Source organism: Pristiophorus japonicus, unplaced genomic scaffold (assembly GCF_044704955.1).
Source record: "Pristiophorus japonicus isolate sPriJap1 unplaced genomic scaffold, sPriJap1.hap1 HAP1_SCAFFOLD_443, whole genome shotgun sequence".
Lineage (NCBI taxonomy): Eukaryota > Metazoa > Chordata > Chondrichthyes > Pristiophoridae > Pristiophorus > Pristiophorus japonicus.
In genome coordinates this window covers 180,703-207,859 of record NW_027254345.1, presented here as the reverse complement: position 1 = coordinate 207,859, position 27,157 = coordinate 180,703, and the positions used below count along the sequence as shown (strand labels likewise).

Below are 27,157 nucleotides of genomic sequence, written 5' to 3'. Positions count from 1 at the left end.
AGTTCCAGAGCTTAAGGCCCAGGCAGCTGAAGGCACATCCTCCGATGGTTGAGCAGTTATAATGAGGGATGTTCAAGAGGCCAGAATTTGAGGAGCGCAGACATCTTGTGGGATTGTGAGGCTGAAAAAGATTCATCATCATAGGCAGTCCCTCGGATTCGAGGGAGACTTGTTTCCACTCTTAAAATGAGTCTTTAGGTGGCTGAACAGTTCAATATGAGAAGCGCAGTCCCTGTCACAGGTGGGACAAAGTGTCGTTGAGGGTAAGGGAGGATGGGACTGGTTTGCCGCGCGCTCTTTCCGCTGCTTGCGCTTGATTTCTGCATACTCTCGGCGATGAGACTTAAGGTGTTCAGTGCCCTTCCAGATGCACTTCCTCCACTTAGGGCGGTCTTTGGCCAGGGACTCCCAGGTGTCAGTGGGGATGTTGCACTTTATCAGGACGGCTTTGAGGGTGTCCTTGTAACGTTTCCTCTGCCCACCTTTGGCTCGTTTGCCGTGAAGGAGTTCCGAGTAGAGCACTTGCTTTGGGAGTCTCGTGTCTGGCATGCGGACAGTGTGGCCCGCCCAGCGGAGCTGATCAAGTGTGGTCAGTGCTTCAATGCTGGGGATCTAGGCCTGGTCGAGGACACTAACGTTGGTGCGTCTGTCCTCCCAGGGGATTTGTAGGATCTTCCGGAGACATCATGGTTGGTATTTCTTCAGCGACTTGGTGTCTACTGTACATGGTCCAGGTCTTTGAGCCATACAGGAGGGCGGGTATTACTACAGCCCTGTAGACCATGAGCAGATTTGAGGGCCTGGTCTTCAAACACTCTTTTCCTCAGGCGGCCGAAGGCTGCAATGGCGCACTGGAGGCGGTGTTGAATCTCATCGTCAATGTCTGCTCTTGTTGATAAGAGGCTCCCGAAGTGTGGGAATTGGTCCACGGTGTCCAGGACCGCGCCATGGATCTTGATGACTGGGGAACAGTGCTGTGCGGCGAGGACAGGCTGGTGGAGGACCTTTGTCTTACGGATGTTCAGCGTAAGGCCCATGCTTTGCTACTCCTCAGTAAATACGTCGACTATGTCCTGGAGTTCAGCCTCTGTATGTGCGCAGACGCAGGCGTCGTCCGCATATTGTAGCTTGACGACAGACGTTGCGGTGGTCTTGGACCTTACCTGGAGACAGCGAAGGTTGAACAGGTTCCCACTGGTTCTGTAGTTTAGTTCCACTCCAGCGGGGAGCTTGTTGACTGTGAGGTGGAACATAGCAGCGAGGAAGATTGAGAAGAGGGTTGGGGCGATGACGCAGCCCTGTTTGACCCCGGTCCGGACGTGGATTGGGTCTGTAATGGATCCGTTGGTATGGATCACGGCCTGCATGTCGTCGTGGAGCAGGCGGAGGATGTTGACGAACTTTTGGGGGCATCCGAAACGGAGGAGGACGCTTCATAGAACCTCGCGGTTGACACTGTCAAAGGCCTTTGTAAGGTCGAAGAAGGCCATGTATAAGGGATGGCGCTGTTCCCTGCATTTTTCCTGCAGCTGTCGCGCTGCAAAAGTCATGCCCGTTGTGTCCCGTAGGGGACGAAATCCGCGCTGTGACTCCTGGAGGAGCTCCTCGGCCACAGGAAGAAGACGGTTGAGGAGAACTCTAGCGACAACTTTCCCAGTGGCTGATAGCAGGGAGATTCTTTTGTAGTTGCCGCAGTCAGACTTGTCCCCTTTTTTAAAGATGTTCACAATCACTGCATCTCTGAGATCTCCTGGCATGTTCTCCTCCCTCCAGATGAGAAAGATGAGGTAATGTATTCGTGCCAACAGTGTCTTTCCGCCATACTTCAGTGCCTCAGCGGGGATTCCATCCGCTCCCGTAGCCTTGTTGTTTTTAAGCTGTCTTATGAATTTTTTTCTATCTCGTGCAGTGTTGGGGTTTTACTAAGGTGGTGACGGGTAGCATGCTGCGGGATAGAGTCGAGAACACTCGAGTCAAAGGCAGAGTCTTGATTGAGGAGATCTTCGAAGTGCTCCTTTCTGCGGACCCTGACTGCCTCGGTGTCCTTGATGAGTGTTTCCCCGTTCTTGGCCAGCAGTGGTGTGGGGCTTGGGAGTTTGGACTATAGATGGCCTTGACTGCGATGAAGAATCCTCGCACATCATGGCTGTCGGCCAGTTGCTGTATCTCCTGTGCTTTCTCCATCCACCACCTGTTCTTTAGCTCCCGGGTTTTTTTTGGACCTTAGCCTTGAGCTGTTTTAATGCTGCTTTGCTGCTCCAGAGTTTGGTTGTTGCTTAAGGCTCAGAAATGCCCTGCGCTTGCGATCTATCAGCTCTTGGATCTCCTGATCATTCTCTTCAAACCAGTCCTGGTGTTTCCTGGTTGAGTAACCGAGTGTCTCTTTGCAGGCACTGGTTATGGAGGCCTGGAGGGCCGACCAAGCGCTGTGGGCATTCTGCGTCTCAGGGTCATTAAGGCACGCCAGGTTAGCTGTGAGGCGCTGACTGTATAGGGCTCTCTTAGCTGGGTCTTTAAGTGCCCGGCATTGACTTTTTTGCGGCACTGCAGAGATAGGGAGGGGCAAGTCCATGGAGTGATTTGTAAACAAGGGTGAGAATTTTGAAATCGAGGCATTGTTTAACTTGGAGCCAATGTAGGTCAGAAAGCACAGGGGTGATGGGTGATCTTGACTTGGTGCGGGTTAGTACACAGACTGCTGAGTTTTGGATGACTTCAAGTTTACATAGTGTGAAATGTGGAAGGCTGGCCAGGAGTGAGTTGGAGTAGCCAAGTCTAGAGGTAACAAAGGCATGAATGAGTGTTTCAGCAGCAGAAGAGCTGAGGCAGGGGCAGAGACGGGCAATGTTATGGAGGTGGAAAAAGGCGGTTTTATTTATGCCGCAGATATGTGGCTGGATACTCATTTCAGGGTCAAATATGTTCACCCTCAGATTGATGCTAGGGAGAGGGATGCAGTCAGTGGTTAGGGAATGCAGTGTGTGGCGGGGACCAAAGATAATGGCTTCAGTCTTCCCAATAGGATGCATCCCATCCAGTCCTGGTGACTTATCTACTTTAAGTACAGCCAGCCTTTCTAGTACCTCGTCTTTACCAATTCTTATCCCATCCAGTATCTCCTCTACTTGCTCCTTTACTATGTCAGCTGTGGCTCAGTGGGTTGCACTCGCGCCTCTGAGTCAAAAGGTTGGGGCTCAAGTCCCACTCCAGGGACTTGAGCACAAAAAAAATCTAGGCTGACACTCCAGTGCAGCACTAAGGGAGCACTGCACTGTTGGAGGTGCTGACTTTCAGATGAGACGTTAAACCGAGTCCCCGTCTGCTCTCTCAAGTGGATGTAAAAGATCCCATGGCACTATTTCGAATAAGAGCAGGAGAGTTATCCCCGGTGTCCTGGCCAATATTTATCCCTCAATCAACGTAACAAAAAACAGATTATCTGGACATCATCATATTGCTCTTTGTGGGAGCTTGCTGTCCTCAAATTGGCTGCCCCGTTTCCCACATTACAACTACACTCCAAAAGTAGTTAAATGTCCGGTGGTCATGAAAGGCGCTTTATAAATGCAAGTCTTTATTTTTTTTTCTTTTGGTGAAGACAGATGCAAACTACTCATTTACTACCTCAGCCATATCTTCTGCCTTCATGCATAGGTTTTCTTTTTGGTCCCTAATCTGCTGCACCCCTCCTCTTACTACCCGTTGACTATTTATATGCCTATAGAAGACTTTTGGATTCCTTTTTATGTTAGCTACCATTCTATTCTCATACCTTCTCTTTGCCCCACTTATTTTCTTTTTCACTTTTCCTCTGAACTTTCTATATTTAGCCTGATTCTCAGATGTATTCGTGACCTGACATCTGTCGGATTTGCTCTTTTTCTGTTTCATCTTGCTCTGTTATCTCTTTCGTCATCCATGGAGCTCTGACTTTAGTTGCCCTACCTTTTTCCCCGAGTGTGAATGAGGGAAGTGGACCTGAGTCCATGATCGTATCAGCCTTGATTGTAGTAAATGGCGGCGCAGGCTCGAGGGGCCGTATGGCCTATTCCTGCTCCTATTTCATGTTCTTATAATGTACCTCGACTACACTTGACCTATTTTGTCATGAAAGGCAGCCCATTATTCCACTACAGTTTTGCCTGGCAATCTTTGATTCCAATTTACCAGGGCCAGATCCGTTCTCATCCCACTGAAATTTGCCTCCCTCCAAATAAGTACCTTTACTCTAGATTTCTCCCTGTTCTTTTCCATAACTAATCTAAACCTTATGATACACATTTGCTTACATTAAAATCCACAATTTTGCCCATTCACTTAATCTATCGATAGCTCGTTGTAATTTTACGCTTTCATCTACACTGCCTACAATGCTGCCTTTGTGTCATCGGCAAATTGGGATATATGACTTTCTATGCCATCATCTAAGTTGTTAATAAATACTGTGAATAGTTGAGGCCACAACACAGATCTCTGCGGGACACCACTAGTCACATCCTGCCAATTTGAGTACCTGCCCATTATCCCTACTCTCTGTCTCCTGCCACTCAGCCAATTTCCTAACCAGGTCAATAATCTGCCCTCAATTCCGTGGGCTTCTACTGTAGTTAACCGTCTCTTATGTGGGACTTCAAATGCCTTCTGGAAGTCCATTTAAATAACATCCATAGATATTCTCCTGTCCTATTTTCTGTATCTCTTCATTATATCTTAATGATCTATGTACCTGGACCCCCCAAGTCACTCAGGTCCAGGTATATTGAATGATTATGGAGACAAAGGTTATGGGAGCGGGCAGGGAAGTGGAGTTGAGGCCAGAATCAGATCAGCCATGATCTTATTGAATGGTGGAGCAGGCTCAAGGGGCCAAATGGCCTATTCCCAATCTTATTTCTTATGTTCTTATATACCATCTGAGCATACTCTGGAGTGAGTCATACCTCCACAGGCAACTCACCTGACAAGAAGAAACTATTTAGGCCCAGCTGCCCAAATAAAAGGGAGAAAAGGAAATCCTTGGACGCTGACAGGAACAGCAGACCTGTGTGCATATGTACGCATGTGTAATTTCGGCAGAAAGGCTGGGAGTAATTAGTGAAAATCTGCATTCAACTTTCTCTTGTTTTAAAAGAAAATAACAGATTATAAGAGCATGAAACGACTATTACGCTCAGGTTTAGGAACATTTGGATCCATCTGACTGGACCCAGAGTTCAAAAACAGAACATACAAGTCACTACATATATCCCTCAATTATTGATCTCTCAATCCAATTCCCTCTTATTAATGATGTTATTCGCCTCGATTGGGCAATGTATTCCAAATATTCACCACCTTCTAAACCTGTTCATTCACCTTCCCTCATCTCAGGTTCATCCCACGTTCCCTCTTTGCAGTTCTTAAGGCCATGACAAAGTTTCTCAGGGTTAAACCTGTCTGTACCCTGTCAGAACAACAACTATTGTTCTATACACTGGTCCCTTTTTAATCTGGAGTGGAAGTGGTACGGGGAGTGTTCATGTAGTATGCGCTCGTTTGTCCTTTTTGTAAATAACTTGTTGCAGATGGGAGACGAGTAGCTGGAGTGAATGTTCACGCACCTGTGGAGAAGGACACCAATTCCGCATAGTCCGCTGCTGGAAGATTATTTCTGCTGGATTTGACAGCTCAGTGTACAACGAAATGTGTGAATCTGCTGATCTCTTCAAGCCATCAGAACGTAAAACCTGCAAAAACCCAGCTTGTGGCCCACAGTGGGAGATGTCGGAGTGGTCAGAGGTATGATTAATTCATGTTTTTACATGTAACTAATGCACTCTCTAATGTTCATTCAGTTGTTGTATTCCATGTATACATCAAACAATCCAATAGGGAGATTACTAAGGATTCCGGTTTCTAAGAGACATTCATCCTGAGTTACTCGGTTTTCAGTATCTTGACTCTTACAGCAAATAAGGAGGCCATTTAGCCTGTCATGCCTGTATCAATTTGTGAAAGGTCTGTTCAATTTAATTCCACACCTCAGCTTTTTCCCCATAACCTTACAAATTAGTCCTCTTCAAGTACATATCCATTTACCTTTAAAATGTTTCTATGGAATTTGATTCCACCACCCTTTCAGATAGTGCGTTCCAGATCTTAACAATTCTCTGTGAAGTATGTCAGACTAACTCACCACCCTATAATGTCTTGCTTAAAAAAGGGAAGCAAAAAATTGGGGAAAAGATCTTTCATGAACAGAATGAAGTACTTTAGATGTACAAGCAAAATCTGTTGTGGTTTAATTGGTAAAAAAAGTTGACAATATTCTCACTGTTCTCTTATTCAGGTCTCCCATTACACTCATACTTCCCCAGCTGGGAAGCTAGACAGGAAACCTGCCCTCAGCCAAAGCTGTTCTTGTCCTGGGTGCTGACAGGTGCGGAGGGGCAATTCCCCCTCCCTGCGGCAAAACCGCTGATCACCTCTTACTGCCTTCCCCTGACAGAAAAGCTGATTGGGAGCTCACTAAGTGGGACTCGCTGGCTCAGTTCCTCACCTTCTGTAACTCGCAGTACAGTGGGTGAGCTGTAACAGAGGATTAAAGAGGATTAAACGTCATCACTGTGCGCAGCGACCCGTTTTCACCCTGGAGCAAAAATTCTGTAGCGCCCCATGAGGCTACAGCGGGCAATACCCATGACAGCTTCGCAGACTGCCTACGGGGCAAAAACTAATGGGGAGGCACAGCGCTCAAAAATGTTTCAACGACTGACTTATCAGTTACAGCCTTCCTCACTTCAGATCACTGGGTCCGTGCTGCGATGTTACAGCCCGGCACTCCGCTTGTGTGCCGGGCTGCTGCCACAGCATCAGCAACCTGGCGCTCTAGCGGTGGCCCCTCCTCCCTCCTGCAGCGTCAGCTTGGCCCTTCCCTTTAATGGAAGGGGAGAGCCCTGTATTCCCGCCAGCGCTACGCGCCCCTCTGCATAACACTGGAAAATTTGCATTGGTTAGCGCCCCGGTCGCACCCCAGAGAGGAAGTAAAGCCCGCGAATTTGCGCCTGGCGCAGGAAGTCCCGCCTTACAGCTGTTACAGTCCCCAACCGGGGCGGTACGCAATTTTGCGCTGCTATTATGCAGTTCATACACTAATGTATTTTCTTTCCCAGTGTACAGCAAAGTGTGCAGAACGGGTTACTGTGATCAGGGAAGTGAGATGTTCAAAGGAAGAATGGTTGTGTGATGAGAAAACAAAGCCACCAGCTCAGAAAGATTGTGTTGGACCTCCTTGTGATCGACAGTGGACTGTTTCAGACTGGGGCCCGGTAAGTCCGACTGTACAACATGTTGAACAGCATGTTTAAACTTCTCTGTTTAAAAACCTCTGTTTAAAAATTAGCCTGTTCAATCAGGCATTAGGTCACCCGTTCTATATCTGTCCCTACATGGCTTGGCGTCTATTCCCCAACCTAATGTCACATTAATTGTCAGATATGCTTCAGTGGGTAGCACTCTCGCCTCTGAGTCAGAAGGTTGTGGGTACAAGTCCCAACCCAGCGACTTGAGCACAAAAATCTAGGCTGACACTTAGTGCAGTACTGAGGGACTGCTACACTGTCGGAGGTGCCATCTTTCAGATGAGACATTAAATGGAGGCCCGTCTGCTCTCTCAGGTGAATGTAAAATATCCCATGGCACTATTTTGAAAAAGAGCAGGGGAGCTATCTCCGGTGTTCAGGCCAATATTTGTCTCTCAATCAACATAACTGTCATGTATGCAAACTCTTTGTATTCACTATGTAACTATGTACGATGTACCACCTGAGGGCGCTGCTGCTGGAGGCCCCAGGGGTTTCCTGTCCTGGTGTGCAGGGGCATATAAAAGGCAGCCAGCCATGCTGCTCTTCACTTTACAGTCGGATTAAATGGACTGAAGTCACACAGTTCTTACTCACAGTACAAGGCCTCGTGGAGTTATTTGATGGTAATTGCAGACATAATAACTGACGACGAGAATACGGACTTTCACACGACTATGGTTACCTTTGGCACACTAAAAGACTTCGCAGAGGGAAAGGCCCGAGCAATATTTTGTGGCAAATGACCTGGCAGGGGAGACGGACACGTTGGCGGAGAAGCGCAAGACTAAATTGCTGACCCGTTGTCGGCCCGAGGTCTACCGCTTTGTCAGGGACTTGCTGGCACCCACGAAGGCCAAGGATAAGACATACGATGAGCTGACTGAACTAATTCGCAATACCATACGGATGACTTCCTACCAGAATCGGAGCTCACTGGCAAGTACTGTACGTAAAATAACGCCGATTGCAGGCAGAACTGTTGAACTAATAAGAACTGTACAGAGCAGAGCTTACATGCCTGCTGCTGCTAGGCCGCCAAGGGGTGTAAATGTGAAATCATCAACACAATGCTGGTGTTGCGGGGGTAATCATGAAGCCCATCAATGTCGATTTAAAGACTATGCGTGCAAAAGCTGCAGAACAAGGGGCCACCTCCAGCAAATGTGCAAACGTACTGCGATTTGCCACGTGACAGTGGAGTCGGCAGAAGAGTCCCGATCCAGCGTGGATCACAAAGGACAAGCTAGAGAGGCAGCCCGAGGGAGCAGTGTGCGGAGTGCACACCCTCTCCACAAAAAGTCCTCCCATGATGATAAAAGTCAAATTAAATGGCGTTCCTGTATCCATGGAGCTGAACACGGGGGCGAGTCAGTCAATTATGAGCCAGAAGGCATTTGAAAGACTGTGGGGCAACAACAAAGCACAAAGACCCAAGCTGAGCCTGATTCAGATAAAGCTGTGCATTTACACCAAGGAACTGATACCAGTTATTGGCAGTGCGAATGTAAAAGTACCCTATGATGGAGAGGCACACGAGCTGCCACTGTGGCCAACGCTGCATGGCAGAAGCTGGATGAGGAAGATTCGGTGGAACTGGGAAGACGTCAAAGTATTATCGTCAGTGGACAATGTTTCCTGTGCTCAAGTGCTGAGCAAGTTCCCATCTTTATTTGAACCAGGCATCGGCAATTTCACAGGCACCAAAGTACAGATCCACTCGGTCCCTGAGGCACGGCCCGTTCATCACAAGGCTCGAGCGGTCCCCTACATGATGAGGGAGATAGTGGAGATTGAATTGGACTGACTTCAACGCGAGGGAATCATATCGCCAGTCGAGTTCAATGAGTGGGCCAGCCCGATTGTTCTGGTACTAAAGAGCGATGGCACGGTCAGAATCTGCGGCAACTACAAAGTAACGATCAACCGAGTCTCGTTACAGGACCAGTACCCACTACCCAAAGCCGATGCCCTTTTTGCGACATTAACAGGGGGAAAGGCGTTCACCAAGCTGGATCTAACCTCCGCTTACATGACCCAGGAGCTGGTTGAGTCGTCGAAAAAATTAACATGCATTAACACGCACAAAGGACTGTTCATGTACCACAGGTGCCCGTTCGGGATTCGCTCAGCTGTAGCCATATTCCAAAGAAACATGGCGAGCCTGTTGAAATCGGTTCCACGTACTGTCGTATTTCAGGACGACATCCTCATCACTGGCTTCGACACCTGCACAACCTGGAAGAAGTTTTAAATTGACTAAACAGAGTTGGACTCCGGTTGAAACGATCCAAATGTGTCTTCCTGGCGCCAGAGGTAGAATTCCTGGGGAGGAAGATTGCGGCAGACGGCATTGGACCCACGGACTCGAAGACAGAGGCCATCAAGAATGCACCCACACCATGAAAGGTAACGGAGCTGCGCTCGTTCCTGGGACTTCTCAACTATTTCGGTAACTTTCTTCCAAGGTTGAGCACTTTGCTGGAACCGTTGCACAAGCTGTTACGCAAGGGAGACAACTGGGTTTGGGGTAAAAATCAAGAGGCCGTCTTTGAGAATACCAGAAACCTGCTGTGTTAGAATAAGCTGTTGGTATTATATGACCCATGTAAAAGTCTAGTTTTAGCATGTGATGCATCGTCGTACGGTGTCGGGTGTGTTTTGCAGCAAGCCAATGCAGTGGGCAAGCTCCAACCGGTTGCTTATGCGTCCAGAAGCCTATCAAAGGCTGAAAGAGGTTATAGCATGGTCGAAAAGGAGGCTTTAGCCTGTGTTCATGGTGTAAAAAAGATGCACCAATATTTGTTTGAACTCAGGTTCGAATTAGAGACGGACCACAAGCCCCTAATCTCACCGTTTTCGGAAAGCAAAGGCATAAACACCAATGCTTCGTCTCGAATCCAAAGATGGGCACTAACACAATCTGCCTACGATTATGTGATCCGCCACAGGTGAGGCACTGAAAACTGCGCCAATGCTCTCAGCCGACTACCGTTGCCCACTACCAGGGTGGAAACGACGCAGCCTGCAGACCTGCTACTGGCCATGGATACCTTTGATAGCAATGGGTCACCCGTAACAGCCTGCAAAATTAAGACCTGGACCAGCCAGGATCCTCTGCTATCCCTTGTAAAAAGTTGCGTCCTCAATGGGAGCTGGTCAGCGGTCCCCAGAGACATGCAAGACGAGGTCAAGCCGTTTCACCGTCATAAAGACGAAATGTCGATCCATTCAGATTGCCTCTTATGGGGCAACCGCGTTATCTTGCCAAAGAAAAGCAGGGAAACCTTCATACGTGACCTACACAGCACCCACCCAGGCATAGTCATGATGAAGGCTATCACCAGGTCCCATATCTGGTGGCCCGGCATTTACTCGGACCTGGAGTCGTGTGTGCACCAATGTAACACATGCTCACAACTGAGCAATGCTCCCAGGGAGGCTCCACTTAGTCTCTGGTCCTGGCCCTCAAAACCATGGTCCAGGATCCATGTGGATTATGCAGGCCCCTTTCTGGGAAGATGCTCCTGGTTGTTGTGGACGCCTACTCCAAATGGATTGAATGTGCAATAATGGCATCCAGCACGTCCGCAGCCACTATTGAAAGCCTCAGGGCCATGTTTGCCACCCATGGCTTACCCGACATTCTTGTCACCGACAATGGTCCATGCTTCACCAGCTCAGAATTCAATGAATTCATGACCCGTAATGGCATTAAGCATATCAGATCTGCCCCGTTCAAGCCCACATCCAACGACCAAGTGGAGCGGGTAGTCCAAACCATAAAGCAGAGCTTGAAACATGTCACGGAAGGCTCCTTACAAACCCGCCTGTTGTCCCGGGTACTGCTCAGCTACAGGACACTCATTTACCGGGGTTACTCCTGCAGAATTACTTATGAAACGAGCACTCAAAACCAGACTCTCCTTAGTACACCCTGACCTCATTGATCAGGTGGAAGCCAGGCGTTATCAGCAAAACGTACCATGATCGCGCAGCTGTATCATGAGACATCACTGCAAATGACCCTGTGTTTGTGCTGAATTACGGTCAGGGCCCCAAATGGGTCACCGGCACTGTATTAGCCAAGGAGGGCAATAGAGTGTTTATTGTCAAACTGCTTAACGGTCAAATGTGCAGAAAATATTTGGACCAAACCAAACTACGATTCACAGATAACCAAGAACCACCGGAAGAGGACCTCATCTTCAGCGACCCACCGACACACGCCCAATCGTCAACAGACCTCGGTGCCAACCACAAGGATGATCCCACCATCCCCAACAGTCCAGCCCAACCAGTCGCGCTACAAGACAGCAGTGACCCAACCAACTCACCCAGGCCAGAAGCGACACTCAGACAGTCAACCAGGGAGAGCGCAGGGCTCCGGATCACCTTAACCTGTAATCAACTCGCATCAAAGACCGGGGGTGGGGGGGGAGAATGATGTCATGTATGCAAACTCTTTGTGTTCACTATGTAATTATGTACGATGTACCACCTGAGGCCGCTGCTGTTGGAGGCTCCAGGGGTTTCCTGCCCTGGTGTGCAAGGGCATTTAAAAGGCAGTCAGCCATGCTGCCCCTCACTTTACAGTTGGATTAAATGGACTGAAGTCACACAGCTCTTACTCACAGTACAAGCCTCGTGGAGTTATTCGATGGTAATTGCAGACATAATAATAACAAAAACAGATTATCTGGTCATTATCACATTGCTGTTTGTGGGAGCTTGCTATGCACAAAGTGGCTGCCGCGTTTCCCACATCACAATAGTGACTACACTTCGAAAGTACTTCATTGACTGTAAAGCTCTTTGGGATGTCCGGTAGTTATGAAAGGAGCTATATAAATGCTAGTCTTTCTTTTTCCATGTAATAACTTGGGATGTGTTTAATATTAAAGATACCACATATCTTGTTGTTTGAAAATATATGAACAAGAACTATTAGCCTTTAATTGTTGGGTTTTGTGATGCTTTCATTTATTTATGGGCTTCCTTGTGTAATAACTACCTACAAGCAATACATCGTGGATTCAGGTTATTATACTCATAATAAAGGGTGACACTGTGTATAATGAGCAAGTGTGACCTTAGCTCCTTTAATAAGATTCCAGAGTGCAGGTACCTCGTGGGTGGCCTGCTTATATACTGTGCTCCCAAGGGATGCTGGGATCCCTTGGGACTCCCAACAGGTGGGCCCTCTGGTGGTTAGGTGTCATGCAGGTTACAAAGGGTTAAATACACAACATCACTCCCCCGTGAAGTTAACAGTACACTTATTTACAAGGTGAGACGACCTGGGGCTTTACGCTCCCTTGTCGATTGTCTCAGTACAAATGCGGGTGTGGGTGGGTTGGTCAATTCTTCACTGGGCTGTTGGGCAGCCGGCCTTGCCGGACTGCTGGGGATGATGAGTTCTGTTTCGTGGTCAACCATGATGTCAGTTGCCACTTATGTGTGTGTTGGAGGGTCAAAGTTGGCGGTGTCCTCTTCGGATTGTTCGTAGCTGTTGGTGAATCGTAATTTGATTTGGTCCAAATGTTTTCTGTGTGTTTGTCCATTGGCCAATTTGACCTGAAACATCCTACTTCCCTCTTTGGCTGTGACCGTGCCAGCAAGCCATTTGGGACCATGTCCATAATTGAGCACAAACACAGGATCATTGATCTCAATATCGCGTGACAAGTTTGCGCATATGTTGTTGATGCCACTTGCCCTCCACGTGATCATGGAGATCAGGGTGGACAAGAGAGAGCCTTGTTTTAAGTGCCCCTTTCATGAGCAGCTCAGCTGGGGGAATCTCGGTGAGTGAGTGGGATCTGGTGCTGTAGCTGAGCAGCACTCAGGACAACCGGGTCTGCAGGGAGCCTTCCGACACACATTTCAAGCTTTGCTTGATGATCTGAACTGCCCATTCTGCCTGGGCGTTGGTTGCGGGCTTGAACGGGACAGATGTGACATGTTTGATCCTGTTGCGGGTCATGAATTCCTTGAATTCAGCACTAGTGAAGCACGGCCCATTGTCGCTGACTAGGACATCAGGCAAGCGGTGCATGGCAAACATGGTTCGTAGGCTTTCAATGGTGGCCGTGGATGTGCTTACAGACATTATTGTACATTCAATCCATTTTGAGTAAACGTCCACGACATCCAAGAACATTTTGGGTCCGCATAAATTCATGGATCCTCGACCATGGTTTGGATGACCACGACCACAAACTTAGCGGTGCCTCTCTGGGTGCATTGCTAAACTGAGAGCAAGTGTTGCACTGGCGCACACACGACTCTAAATCTGAGTCGATGCCTGGCCACCGCATGTGAGATCTGGCTATGGCTGTCATCATTACGATGCCTGGGTGGGTGTTGTGCGGTTCACAAATAAATGTGTCTCTGCCTTTCTTGGGCAAGACCATGCGATTGCCCCACAAAAGACAGTCCGCCTGCAGGCACAACTCGTCTTTGCGTCTGTGGAACGGCTTAATCACTTCCTGCATCTCCACTGGGACACTGGACCAACTCCCATGGAGAACACAGTTTTTTACCAAGGACAGTAAAGGATCCTTGCTTGTCCAGGTCCTGATCTGGCGGGCCATAACAGGGGACTTCTCATTCTCAAATGCCTCCATGACCATGAGCAAATCCGCTGGCTGTGCCATTTCTACCCCGGTGGTGGGCAATGGTAGCCGACTGAGAGCATCTGCGCAGTTCTCTGTGCCCGGTCTGTGGCGGATTACATAGACGAGCATGAGTCCCATCTTTGGATGCGGGCAGAGGCATTGGTATTAATCCCTTTGTTCTCAGAGAACAGCGATATGAGTGATTTGTGGTCAGTTTCAAACTCGAACTTGAGGCCAAGTAACTACTGGTGCATTTTTATTACCCCATAAACGCACGCCAGAGCCTCTTTTTCAACCATGCTGTAGGCCCTTTTGGCCTTGGACAAACTCCTGGATGCATACGCAACCGTTTGCAAAATCCCCATATCATTAGCCTGTTGTAACACACACCCGACCCCGTATGACGACGCATCGCAAGCTAACACTAATCGTTTACATGGATTATACAGGACAAGCAGTTTGTTAGAACACAATAAATTTCTGCCTTTCTTAAAGGCAGCCGCTTGTGAATTCCCCCATATCCAGTCGTCTCCCTTGCGCAGTAGCACATGAAGGGGTTCTAGCAAAGTGCTTAACCCAGGTAGAAAATTACCAAAATAGTTAAGGAGTCCCAGGAACGACCGCAGCTCCGTCACGTTCTGTGGTTCTGTGGTCGCGGCGCGTTCTTGATGGCCTCCGTCTTGGCGTTGGTGGGTCTGATGCCGTCTGCTGCGATTCTCTTTCCTAAGAATTCGACGTCCTGTGCCAGGAAAACACACTTCGAGTGTTTCAACCTGAACCCCACGCGATCCAACCGACTAAGAACCTCCTCCAGATTCTTCAAGTGCTCCATGGTGTCCCGACCTGTAACCAATATGTCGTCCTGGAAGACCACTGTGCAAGGAACCAACTTTAGCAGGCTCTCCATGTTCCGCTGGAAGATCGCCGCGGCCGACCAAATCCCGAACGGGCACCGGTTGTAGATAAACAAACCTTTGTGCGTGTTGATGCAGGTGAGGCTTTGGAAGACTCCTCCAGCTCCTGCGTCATGTAGGACGAGGTCAGGTCCAGCTTGGTGAATGTCTTCCCTCTAGCCAGGGTCGCAAATGGATCATCTGCCTTGGATAGCGGGTACTGGTCCTACAGCGAAAAACGGTTAATCATTACTTTATAGTCCCCGCAAATTCTAAACGTACCGTCCTCCTTGAGTACCGGGACAATCGGAATGGCCCAGTCGTTGAATTCAACCAGCATGATGATGCTTTCACGTTGCAGCCTGTCCAGCTCAATTTCCACTTTTTCACACATCATGTACGGTACCGCACGAGCCTTGTGGTGGATGGGTCACGTACCGGGAACTAAATGGATCTGCACTTTCTCCCTCGAGAAGCTTCCAATGCCTGGCTCGAATAATGATGGGAACTTGCTTAGAATCTGGGTACATGAGGTGTCGTTGACGGACGAAAGCGCTCGGATGTCGTCCCAGTTCCAGCGGATTTTCCCCAGCCAGCTTCTGCCAAACAAAGTGGGGCCATCCCCGGCACAATCCACAGCGGGAGTTCGTGTACTGCTCCATCATAGGAGACTTTGAGTCTGCACTGCCAATTACAGGGATTAGTTTCTTGGTGTAAGTCCTTAGTGAATGGGGCTGAGCTTGGGCCTGTGTGCCTTCTTTTCCCACAGCCTGTCAAAGGCCGTTTTACTCATTATGGACTGACTTGCCCCCGTGTCCCGCTCCATAGATACTGGAATGCCGTTCAGTTCAACTTTCAACATTATTGGTGGGCATTTCGTCGCGAACATATGTACCCTGTACACTGCTGCCTCCTCCGTACGAGTTTCCAACTCAGTCTGATCCACTGTGGATCGATCTTCCTCTGCAACGTGATGGTTTGCAGGGTTTGCAGCTCGCCTGCACATTCGTTGGAGGTGTCCCATTGTTCTGCAATCATTGCACGCATAGTGCTTAAAGCGGCATTGATGGGGCCGATGATCACCTCCGCAGCACCAACAGGGTGTTAACTGCCTCGCATTAACAGATGATGGCGGACTCTGGGTCATTTGAGGTCGGGCCACAGCAGCCGGCGTGTACGTTCTGCCATGTACATTTCTGCTCAAAACCGATGTTACTTTATGCACAGTACTGGCCAAAACTTCTTTGTTCTGCGAAATCTGCTTGGTGTTGTCGCTGGTGGACATAATGCCTGGGCTATCGTTATGGCTTTACTCAAATTCGGAGTTTCTATAGTCAACAGTTTGCGAAGGATTGTCTCATGTCCGATGCCTAGTACAAAAAAGTCTCTGAGCATTTGTTCTAGGAATCGCCCAAACTCACAATGTCCTGCGAGGCACCTTAGTTCGGCGATGTAGCTCGCCACTTCCTGACCCTCCTATTGTTGACACGTGGTGCGATATCGGTTCTACATCAAAAGGCTTTCCTTAGGATTTAGGTGCTCTCGGACCAGCATACACAATTCTTCGTAGGATTTCTCTGTTGGTTTTGCCGAGGCCTGGAGATTCTTCATGAGGCCATAGGTTGTTGCTCCACAGACAGTTGGGAGGATCGCCCTTCGTTTGGTGGCGTTCTCATCCCCTTCCAGCTCATTGGCCACAAAGTATTGATCGAGTCTCTCCACAAAGGCCTCCCAATCATCCCCTTCTGAGAACTTCTCCAGGATGCCGACTGTTCTTTGCATTTTCGCGCGGTTGTTCGTTACCTCGTCGCCAATTGTTACGCTCATAATAAATAGTGAGACTGATAACGGCGTACAATGAGCAAGTGTGACCTAAGCTCCTTTATTAAGATTCCAGAGTGCAGGTACCTCATGGGTGGCCTGCTTATATACTGTACTCCCAAGGGATGCTGGGATCCCTTGGGCCTCCCAACAGATGGGCCCTCTGGTGGTCAGGTGTCATGCAGGTTACAAAGGGTTAAATACACAACACAGGTTACCTTTTGTGTTAACTCTGAAGTAAAGATCTTTTACATATAGTCGGAAGAATTTTATGCACCATCCATCAAAACCTTCTGCAATCTGTTATATTGACGTTGCATTGATAATTTCTCTCCTGTGCATTCAGTGCTCGGGGCCTTGTGGGCAGGGAAGAATGATAAGACACGTGTACTGCAGGAACTCAGAAGGCAGGGTTATGCCTGAATCCCAGTGCAGCCCTCAATCAAAACCCCATGCCATACATCCCTGTGGAGCCAAAGATTGCGCACCCCATTGGCTAGCCCAAGACTGGGAACGGGTGAGTAAAGAAATAAATAAACTTTTCATTGCATTTTTTAGCTAGAAACCATCCTTGTATTTTACATATATAAATAGCACCACATTTTAACTATATATAAAAACCTTCGTTTCATTCTACAGTGCCCTCACATTACCAAGTTTAGTGTTGTTAGAAAGCAGTTTTGGTTTTGTGGACTTTAGACTTGCAGAATATAAATTGGGTGACTCAGACCAGTACTGACACCGAAGTGAAGTGCAATGAGGCTACCTCTCCCCAAGAGTCTTGCTCCGCGATGCTCCAGTGTCAGGTAGGGCCCTAATTTCAGATTCAGGCTGCATTTACATTAACTGCAGCATTGGTATGAAGCTAAACCATTTCTCACCAAAGCTACATATAGCATAAATGCACCCATAAATGTATAAATCACAATTTAGAAACATAGAAACATAGAAAATAGGTGCAGGAGTAGGCCATTCGGCCCTTCGAGCCTGCACCCATGGCTGAACATGCAACTTCAGTTACCCATTCCTGCTTTCTCGCCATACCCCTTGACCACCTAGTAGTAAGGACTACATCTAACTCCTTTTTGAATATATTTAGTGAATTGGCCTCAACAACTTTCTGTGGTAGAGAATTCCACAGGTTCACCACTCTGGGTGAAGAAGTTTCTCCTCATCTCGGTCCTAAATGGCTTACCCCTTATCCTTAGACTGTGACCCCTGGTTCTGGACTTCTCCAACATTGGGAACATTCTTCCTGCATCTAACCTGCCTAAGCCCGTCAGCATTTTAAACGTTTCTATGAGAGCCCCTCTCTTTCTTCTGAACTCCAGTGAATACAAGCCCAGTTGATCCAGTCTTTCTTGATATGTCAGTCCCACCATCCCGGGAATCAGTCTGGTGAACCTTCGCTGCACTCCCTCAATAGCAAGAATGTCCTTCCTCAAGTTAGGAGACCAAAACTGTACACAGTACTCCAGGTGTGGCCTCACTAAGGCCCTGTACAACTGTAGTAACATCTCCCTGCCCCTGTACTCAAATCCCCTCGCTGTGAAGGCCAACATGCCATTTGCTTTCTTAACCGCCTGCTGTACCTGCATGCCAACCTTCAATGACTGATGTACCATGACACCCAGGTCTCGTTGCACCTCCCCTTTTCCTAATCTGTCACCATTCAGATAATAGTCCGTCTCTCTGTTTTTACCACCAAAGTGCATAACCTCACATTTATCCACATTATACTTCATCTGCCATGCATCTGCCCACTCACCTAACCTATCCAAGTCGCTCTGCAGCCTCATAGCATCCTCCTTGCAGCTCACACTGCCACCCAACTTAGTGTCATCCGCAAATTTGGAGATACTACATTTAATCCCCTCGTCTAAATCATTAATGTACAAAGTAAACAGTTGGGGCCCCAGCACAGAACCTTGCGGTACCCCACTAGTCACTGCCTGCCATTCTGAAAAGTACCCATTCACTCCTACTCTTTGCTTCCTGTCTGCCAACCAGTTCTCAATCCATGTCAGCACACTACCCCAATCCCATGTGCTTTAACTTTGCACATTAATCTCTTGTGTGGGACCTTGTAAAAAGCCTTCTGAAAGTCCAAATACACCACATCAACTGGTTCTCCCTTGTCCACTCTACTGGAAACATCCTCAAAAAATTCCAGAAGATTTGTCAAGCATGATTTCCCTTTCTCAAATCCATGCTGACTTGGACCTATCATGTCACCTCTTTCCAAATGCGCTGCTATGACATCCTTAATAATTGATTCCATCATTTTACCCACTACCGATTTAAATATACTTAATCCACAATATCATATTAAGGTTGAGAAGTGATTTCGCCAAAGTGGACTGGAGACATCTACTTGAAGGTAAATCAGCGTCAGAGCAGTGGGAGGCATTCAAGAGGGAGATACAAGGGGTTCAGGGTAAACATGTTCCCACAAAGAAAAAGAGTAGAACTGCCAAATTTAGAACCCCATGGATGACAAACAGGGTACAGGGTCAGATAAGGCAAAAAAGGGAAGCTTATATCAGACATCGATAGCTCAATACTGCAGAAAGCCTAGAAGAGTATAGAAAGTGTAAGGGTGAAATCAAAAAGGAAATTAGGAAAGCAAAGCGAAGTCATGAAGAAATACTGGCAAGTAGAATCAAAGAAAACCCCAAGATGTTTCATAAGTACATAAAGAGCAAGAAGATAACTAAGGGAAGAGTAGGGCCTATTAGGGACCAAAATAGTAACATGTGGAGGCGGAGGATGTGGGTAAGGTACTTAATGAATACTTTGCGGCTGTCTTCACCAAAGAGTGGGATAATGCCGACGTTGAAGTTAAGGAGCAAGGGAGTGAAATATTGGATGGGATAAACATAGTAAAAAAGGCAGTATTAAGGGGTTTATCATCTTTGAATGTAGATAAGTCGTCAGGATTGGATGAAATATATCCTAAGCTATTAAAAGAAACAAGGGAGGAAATTGCAGAGGCTCAGACCCATCATTTTCCAATACTCCCTTTCTCCGGGAGTGGTGCCAGAGAATTAGAGAACTGCTAACGTTGTACCATTGTTTAAAAAGGGAAGAAGGGATAAACATAGTAATTACAGGCCAGTTAGTTTAATCTCGGTGGTGGGCAAATTATTGGAATCAATTCTGAAGGACAGTATAAACCTTCATTTAGAAAGACACAGATTAATCAAGGACAGTCAGCATGGATTTGTTAAGGGAAGGTCGTGTCTGACTAACTTGATTGAATTTTTTGAGGAGGTAACGAAGAGGGTCAATGAGGGCAGTGCATGGATTTTAGCAAGGCTTTTGACAAAGATAGATTTTAGCAAGGCTTTTGACAAGGTTAGATTTTAGCAAGGCTTTTGACAAGGTCCCACATGGCAGGCTGATCAATAAAGTAAAAGGAGAGTGGCTCAGTGGCAGGAAGCAAAGGGTAATGGTTGGCGAGAGTTTTTGCGACTGGAAGGCTGTTTTCAGTGGGGTTCCACAGGGCTCAATGCTCGGTCCCTTGCTTTTTGTAGTATATATTAATAATTTAGCCTTGAATGTAGGGAGTGTGATTAGGAAGTTTTCAGATGATACAAAAATTGGCCGTGTGGTTGACCGTGAGGAGGAAAGCTTTAGACTGCAGGAAGATATTGATGGACTGGACAGTTGGGCAGAAAAGTGGAAAATGGAATTCATGCTAGAGAAGTGTGAGGTAATGCATTTGGGGAGGTGCAACAAGGCACAATAAATGGGAGGATACGGAGAGATGTGGAGGAACAGAGGGATCTTGGAATGTATGTCCACAGATCCTTAAAGGTAGCAGGACTGGTCGATAGGTAGTTAAAAAGGCATATGGAATGCTTTCCTTTATTAGCCGAGGCATAGATTATAAGTGCAGGGAGGTTATGCTAGAACTGTATACAACACTAGTTAGGCCGCAGCTTGAGTACTGCGTGCAGTTCTGGTCACCACATTACAGGAAAGATGTGCTTGCACTAGAGAGGGTACAGAGGAGAATTACGAGTATGTTGCCAGGACTGAAAACTTTTAGCTATGTGGAAAGATTGGATAGGCTGGGGTTGTTTTCTTTGGAACAGAGGAGGCTGAGGGAAGATTTAATTGAGGTGTATAAAATTATGAGGGGCCTAGATAGAGTGGATCGAAAGGATCTATTTCCCTGAGCAGAGGGGCCAATAACCAGGGGGCATAGATTTAAAGTAGTTGGTAGAAGGATTAGAGATGAGGAAAACAAATTTCACCAAGAGTGTGTTGGGGGTCTGGAACTCATTGCCTGAAAGGGTGGTAGAGGCAGAAACCTTCATCACATTTAAAAAATACTTGGATGTGCATTTAAAGAGTCGTGACCTACAGAACAAGGACCTAGTGGTGGAAGGTGGGATTATACTGGGTAGCTCTTTTTTGACCGGCATGGACATGATGGGCCGAATGGCCTCCTTCAGTGTCGTAATTTTTCTAAGTGCTCTTGCAGAGAGCCAGCACGCCGCCTCCTGTGCTGTAACTATTCTATGATTCTATAAATAGTAAATCATCTTTTGGGATAGATGATATGCGCTGGGAGAGCATATTGGGAATTTGGGTGTTATAAACTAGATTGATGGTCAGTTTTACTGTCAGTGTTGGAGATTTCCTGATCAGTGGTCAGTCTGGAGAATTAACTTCTTGTATTCATTATTCTAACATTGGGGAAATATACCAAGTGTATTAGATTCAGGATTCTAATCACGGCATTAACTTGAAGGTTCCAATTTGGTCTGCTTCCAACAGTGCAATACAACGTGCGGCCGAGGGGTGAAGAGGAGAGTTGTTTTGTGTGTGGGAATAGTGAACGGAAAAGTTAAAATCCCCAATCCCGAGGAATGTGATGCAGCTCAGAAGTTGATTGAAGAAACTACATGCTTTGAGCGGCCATGTTTCAAATGGTTTACTACTTCGTGGTCTGAGGTAATAGCAGCAAACCCTAAACCCCAGTGCAAATCAAAGCACTTCAGCATGAATTGTGTGCCAGCAGCTGTGATTGGGCCAAAGGCAGCATTTCTGTAAAGCAGAAATTCCATAGACTAACATGGATTTCAATTGCTTAATGAATGTATTTTCAAGAGGTTAAAAGGATTGTACATTTCCCCAAAAGTTGTTCTATAGAGGCTGCAGCTGTCTGATGTTTTGCCAAGTAGCAATGCTTTATGTTTGATTATTCAACCATTGGTGCTTCACAGATGAGTCTGATCTACCCTCATCCAACCTGCAGACATGTGAATTTTACACCAAGGGTTACTGCACAGGGATCAAAAGCCGGAACCTTTGTGAATTCTCCTCTCTGGCCAGGAAGTGCTGTGGATAATTGTAGTACTTCTACTGCCACTCAGGCTTAGGTCAGCTAACCTGCACAGACCAAGCATGTGACCCTCCTGGTCTCAATGGAAGGATATTGTGGATCATGGGGAAACTCCATAGGAAACCACGAGAGTTGTAGCTTCAGACACATGCTGGAGCCGGCTGGCCCCAGGAAGCTATGTGTGTTGGGAATCTAGTTGCAGCTCTCGATGTTTCCTATGGAGCCACTCTGAGATGGTTACTGTTGGTTATGTAATCGGAGCGGCCAAGCAGGCAGAGAAACCCAACTTAAGGATCTCCATGTGTGTAATAAACATTTTTACAAAAATCATCAAAGGAAATTTTGAAGAATATAATTTTTCTATAATCTGGGGAGTACTTTGAAGAGGAAGTATCCCCTTAGAATTACCTTCCCCTTTAAATATGTTCATTTTTCAATAAACAGGAGTGGGAATTCAACCCCTTGAACTTGTTCCACCATTCAAATAGATCATGGCTGATCTGTACCTCAACTCCATTTGATCCATATCCCTTGCTACCCTGTCCCAAAAAATTTGTTGATCTCACTCTTAAAAATTTCTGCCTTTTGGCGAGTGATTTCCAGGTTTTCAGTACCCTTTATGTGAAGAAGTGTTTCCTGATTTCACTATGTACTGGCTCGAATCTTACGATTGTGCTCCCTTGTTCTGGATTCCCCCACCGGAGCAAATAGTTTCACTGTGTTTACTCTATTGAATTATTTTATTATTTTAAACACCTTGATTAGCTCACCCCTCAGTCTTCTAAATTCAAGGGAATACAAGCCAAGTTTATGCAACCTTTCCTCATAATTAGTCCTTTAAGCCCTAGTATACTCCCTCCAACATCAGTGTATTCTTCCTGGGGTGCAACGCCCAAAGCTGAATGCAGTACTGTAAATGGAGTCTGATTGAGCTCTATACAACTGAAGCATAACTTCCTCCCCTTTGAGATGAAGTCAACTTTCCATTAGCCTTTTTGATGATTTTTTGTATCCATGCACTAGCTGTTAGTGATTTGTGTACCTGGACACCCAAATCCCTTTGCTAGTGCATAATTCCTAGCCTTTCGCCATTAAGAAAATATTCTGATTTGTCTGTCTTGGGTCCAAAGTGGGTGACCTCACACTTTCCCCACATTGAACTCCATTTGCCACAGTGTTGCCCACTCACTGAATCAATCAATGTTCCTCTGTAACTTCCTGCTCCCAGCTACACAATTTACTGTGCCTCCTAACATCATCTGCAAAGTTGGATATGCAGTACAAATCCCTGAGGAACACCACTTGTCACATTCCATCAATCAGAGTACATTCTCTTCATCCCCACTTTCTGACTTCCACTTACCTAATTATCATCATCATCATAGGCAGTCCCTCGGAGTCGAGGATGACTTGCTTGCATACTAAAAATGAGTTCTCAGGTGACTGAAGAGTCTATTGCGGGACCTACAGTCTCTGTCACAGGTGGGGCAGATGGTAGTTGAAGGAACGGGTGGGTGGGGGGGACCTGGGTTGCTGCGTGTTCTTTCCGCTGTACGCTTGGCTTCAGCTTGCTCGCAACAATGAGACTCAAAGGTGCTCAGCGCCTTTCCGGATGCTCTTTCTCCACTTTGGGCGATCTTGGGCTAGGGATTTCCAGGTGTCGGTGGGGATGTTACATTTTTTCAAGGAGGCATTGAGGGTGTCCTTGAAACGTTTCCTCTGTCCACCTGGGGTTTGCTTGCCATGTCGGAGCTCCGAGTAGAGCACTTGTTTTGGGAGTCTCGTGTCAGGCATGCAGACGATGTGGCCCGTCCAGCGGAGCTGATCAAGCGTGGTCAGTGCTTTGATGTTGGCCTGAGCGAGAACACTGACGTTAGTGCGCCTATCCTGTCAGTGGATTTGCAGGATCTTGCTGAGGCAGTGTTGGTGGTAATTCTCCAGTGTTTTGAGGTGCCTGCTGTACATAATCCAGATCTCTTGAGCCATATAGGAGGGTGGGTATCACCACTACTCTGTAGACCATGAGCTTGGTGCTGGGTTTGAGGTCCTGGTCTTCAAACACTCTCTTCCTCAGGCGACCGAAGGCTGCGATGGCAAATTGAAGGCGGTGTTGGACCTCGTCGTCTACGTCAGCCCTTGTTGACAGTAGGCTTCCGAGGTGTGGAAAATGGTCCACGTTGTTCAAGGCCTCATCGTTATGTTTTGATAACCGGGGGCAGGTTGGTAGAGGACCTTTGTCTTACGGATGTTTAGTGTAAGGCTTATGCTCTCGTATGCCTTGGTGAAGGTGTTGACGATGGCTTGGAGTTTGGCCTCAGAGTGTGTGCCGACGCAAGTGTCGTCTGCGTACTGTAATTCGATGACGGGGGATGGGATGACCTTGAATCTGGCCTGGAGGCAGTGGAGGTTGAACAGTTTTCCGTTTGTCCTGTAATTTAGTTCCACTCCAGCGGGGAGCTTGCTGAGGGTGAGATGGTGCACTGTAGCAAGGAAGATCGAGAAGAGCATTGGTGTGATTACACAGCTTTGCTTGACCCCGGTCCGAACGTGGAATGAGTCTGTGATGGATCAGTTGATCAGGATGTCATCATGGAGCAGGCGGAGGATGGTGACAAACCTTTGAGGGCAGCCGAATCTGAGGAGGACACTCCATAATCCCTCATGGTTGGCACTTCGACACCTCCCTACTAATTACCAACCCTTGACCCAAGGTTACCTCCAATTCCGTGAGCTTTTATTTTTACTGATGATCTCTTGTGCTGAAGCTTATCAGATGCCTTCTGGAAATCCATACAGACACTCCCATGTCCGTCATGTTAGTGACTTTCTCAAAATATTCAACTAGATTTAGTCAGACATAACCCACCGTTTACAAATCTGTGCTAACTATTTGCTCAGCGCATACTTGTTCAAGAACTCAGTCACTCTATCCCTGATGATAGATTCCAGTAACATCCCCACAACTGACGTTAAACTGCCAGATCTCTAGTTTCCTGGATTCTCTCTCCTGTCTTCAATAATGGAGTAACATTTGCAATTTTCCAATCGAAAGGCACACTTTCCAAATCTAGTGAGCTTTGGAAAATTATGTCTAATGCATCTGTAATATTTGCACTTGTTTCTTTGAACACCCTGGAGTGGAAACCATTCGGGCCTGGAGTTTTGACGGTTAAGTCCCATTATTTTCTCTCCCACAATTGTTTTAGTTATATTTAGTCCAATAAGCTCCTTTTCATGACTTATTTTGGGTTTCCCTTGTACCACTGGTATTTCAAACTTTTCCAGCGCGGCAGGGAATTAGAGTTGAGGCCAGATTCAGATCAGCCATTATCTTATTGAATGGTGGAGCAGGCTCGAGGGGCCAAATGGCCTACTCCTGCTCCTATTTCTTATGTTCTGTATATGCTTCCCCAATCTCTGTATTTATAAATTCCCCCACTACATCACTACTGTTAGGAGGTCTATTGACAACTCCAACCAGAGTTGCATCCTTTACTGTTCCTTAATTATACCTATACTGTTTCCACCACCTGTTCACCCTTACTGAAGTATTTTCTTTCCACTGCTGTGATGTGTATTTTATCAACATTGCTACTCCTCCTCCTTCTTAATGCCCATGTCCTTAAATACCCACTAATTAAATGCACATAGATACCTTAAAATATGTAATGGATTTTTTTTGGATTTCTTGTTTTTGTTCTTACACTGAATGTAATAAAATATCCTTTTGTCACCTTTACCCAGTGCACTAAAACCTGTGGAGTTGGAATAAGAATGCGAGATGTGAAATGTTATCAGGGAAAAGAAATTGTCCGAGGTTGTGACCCTCTCCTGAAACCTGTCGCAAAGCAAAGCTGTGATCTCCAAGCCTGTCCTACCCAGCCCCCAGGTAATAATGAGTGTGTTAAATTCCATTGCGTCGTGCTTTGGTACCTTGCATCTTTCCATGCTCTATTAGCTACATAAATTAATTTGCTACGTGTACCTACACTTAAAGCTGCATCCCAGACTTTTCCATTTACTACAAATGAAGCTTGCTCCATATCTGAAATTTGCATTCCACTGAAATGAATGGCGGATGAGAAGTGAAGGCTTTCTCGGCACAATCTGGAAATAAAAAGCCGGTATCAGTAAAAGTGACCATGAAATTGAGGGATTTTTTTCAAAAACCCAACTAGGGAAGGAAACCTACTGTCCTTGCCCAGTCTGGCCTATGTGCCCTGCACCAACATGGTTGACTCTTAACTGCCCTCTGAAGTGGCCTAGTAAGCCACTCAGTTGTATCAAACCACTAACATTGTGGGAGCACCTTCACCACACGGGCTGCAGCGGTTCAAAAAGATTCACTACCAGGGAAGCACAATAAATGGCAGCAGTGCTCCATTATCCCAATGTGATAAGGCTGTATCCTTAGAGCAGAAAAGACTAAGAGGAGATTTGATAGAGGTGTTTAAAATCATGAAGGATTTAGAAAGAGTAAATAAAGAGAAACTGTTTCTCATGGCTGAAGGGTCGATAAACAGAGGGCACAGATTTAAGGTGATTGGCAAAAGAACTAGAGGTTGCATGAGGGAAAACTTTTTCAGGCAACGAGTGGTTGGGATTTGGAATGCACTGCCTGACAGGGAATTGGATAAATACTTGAAAGAGAAAAAAATTGTAGGGATATGAGGAAAGAGCGGGGGAGTGGGCCTAACTGGATTGCTCTTCGAACGAGCCGGCACAGACTGGATGGGCTGAATGGCCTCCTTCTGTGCTGTACTATTCTATGTAAATGCAAGTCTTCTTTAGATACAATTCCCTTATCAATCCAGGCACCATCACACTACATCCACCTCCACCTGTACCACAGGAGGATCACTGAGGCATTGCTGTCACAGTGCAGCTGGCCATCATGGAAGTACTTACTGTACTTACTGATACACACGCTGTCTCTCAGTGATGAGGTGGCTTCATTCCTGCAACCTTCATCACTCTACAAATTTTCACTGTGCGATGAAGCAGTACATACATTTGTTTTATTTGTTCCGGGATGTAGGCGATGCTGGAAAGGCCACATTTATTGCCCATCTATAGTTACCCTGAAAAGCTGATGGTGGAGTGTCTTCTCCTTGAACCGCTGCAGTT

The 27,157-nt window shown here is 46.8% G+C and overlaps 1 protein-coding gene across 1 annotated transcript in view; it reads left to right on the top strand.

Annotated features, from left to right (window-relative positions):
* The window catches only part of LOC139251771 (ADAMTS-like protein 2), a 125,861-nt gene that overhangs the window by 95,298 nt on the left and 3,406 nt on the right, over positions 1-27,157 (top strand). The window contains exons 14-18 of the mRNA XM_070873303.1: positions 5,565-5,778; positions 7,152-7,307; positions 17,021-17,191; positions 21,463-21,639; positions 25,775-25,919. Coding sequence (XP_070729404.1) covers positions 5,565-5,778; positions 7,152-7,307; positions 17,021-17,191; positions 21,463-21,639; positions 25,775-25,919 — 863 coding nt within the window. The remainder of the gene's footprint in view (positions 1-5,564; positions 5,779-7,151; positions 7,308-17,020; positions 17,192-21,462; positions 21,640-25,774; positions 25,920-27,157) is intronic.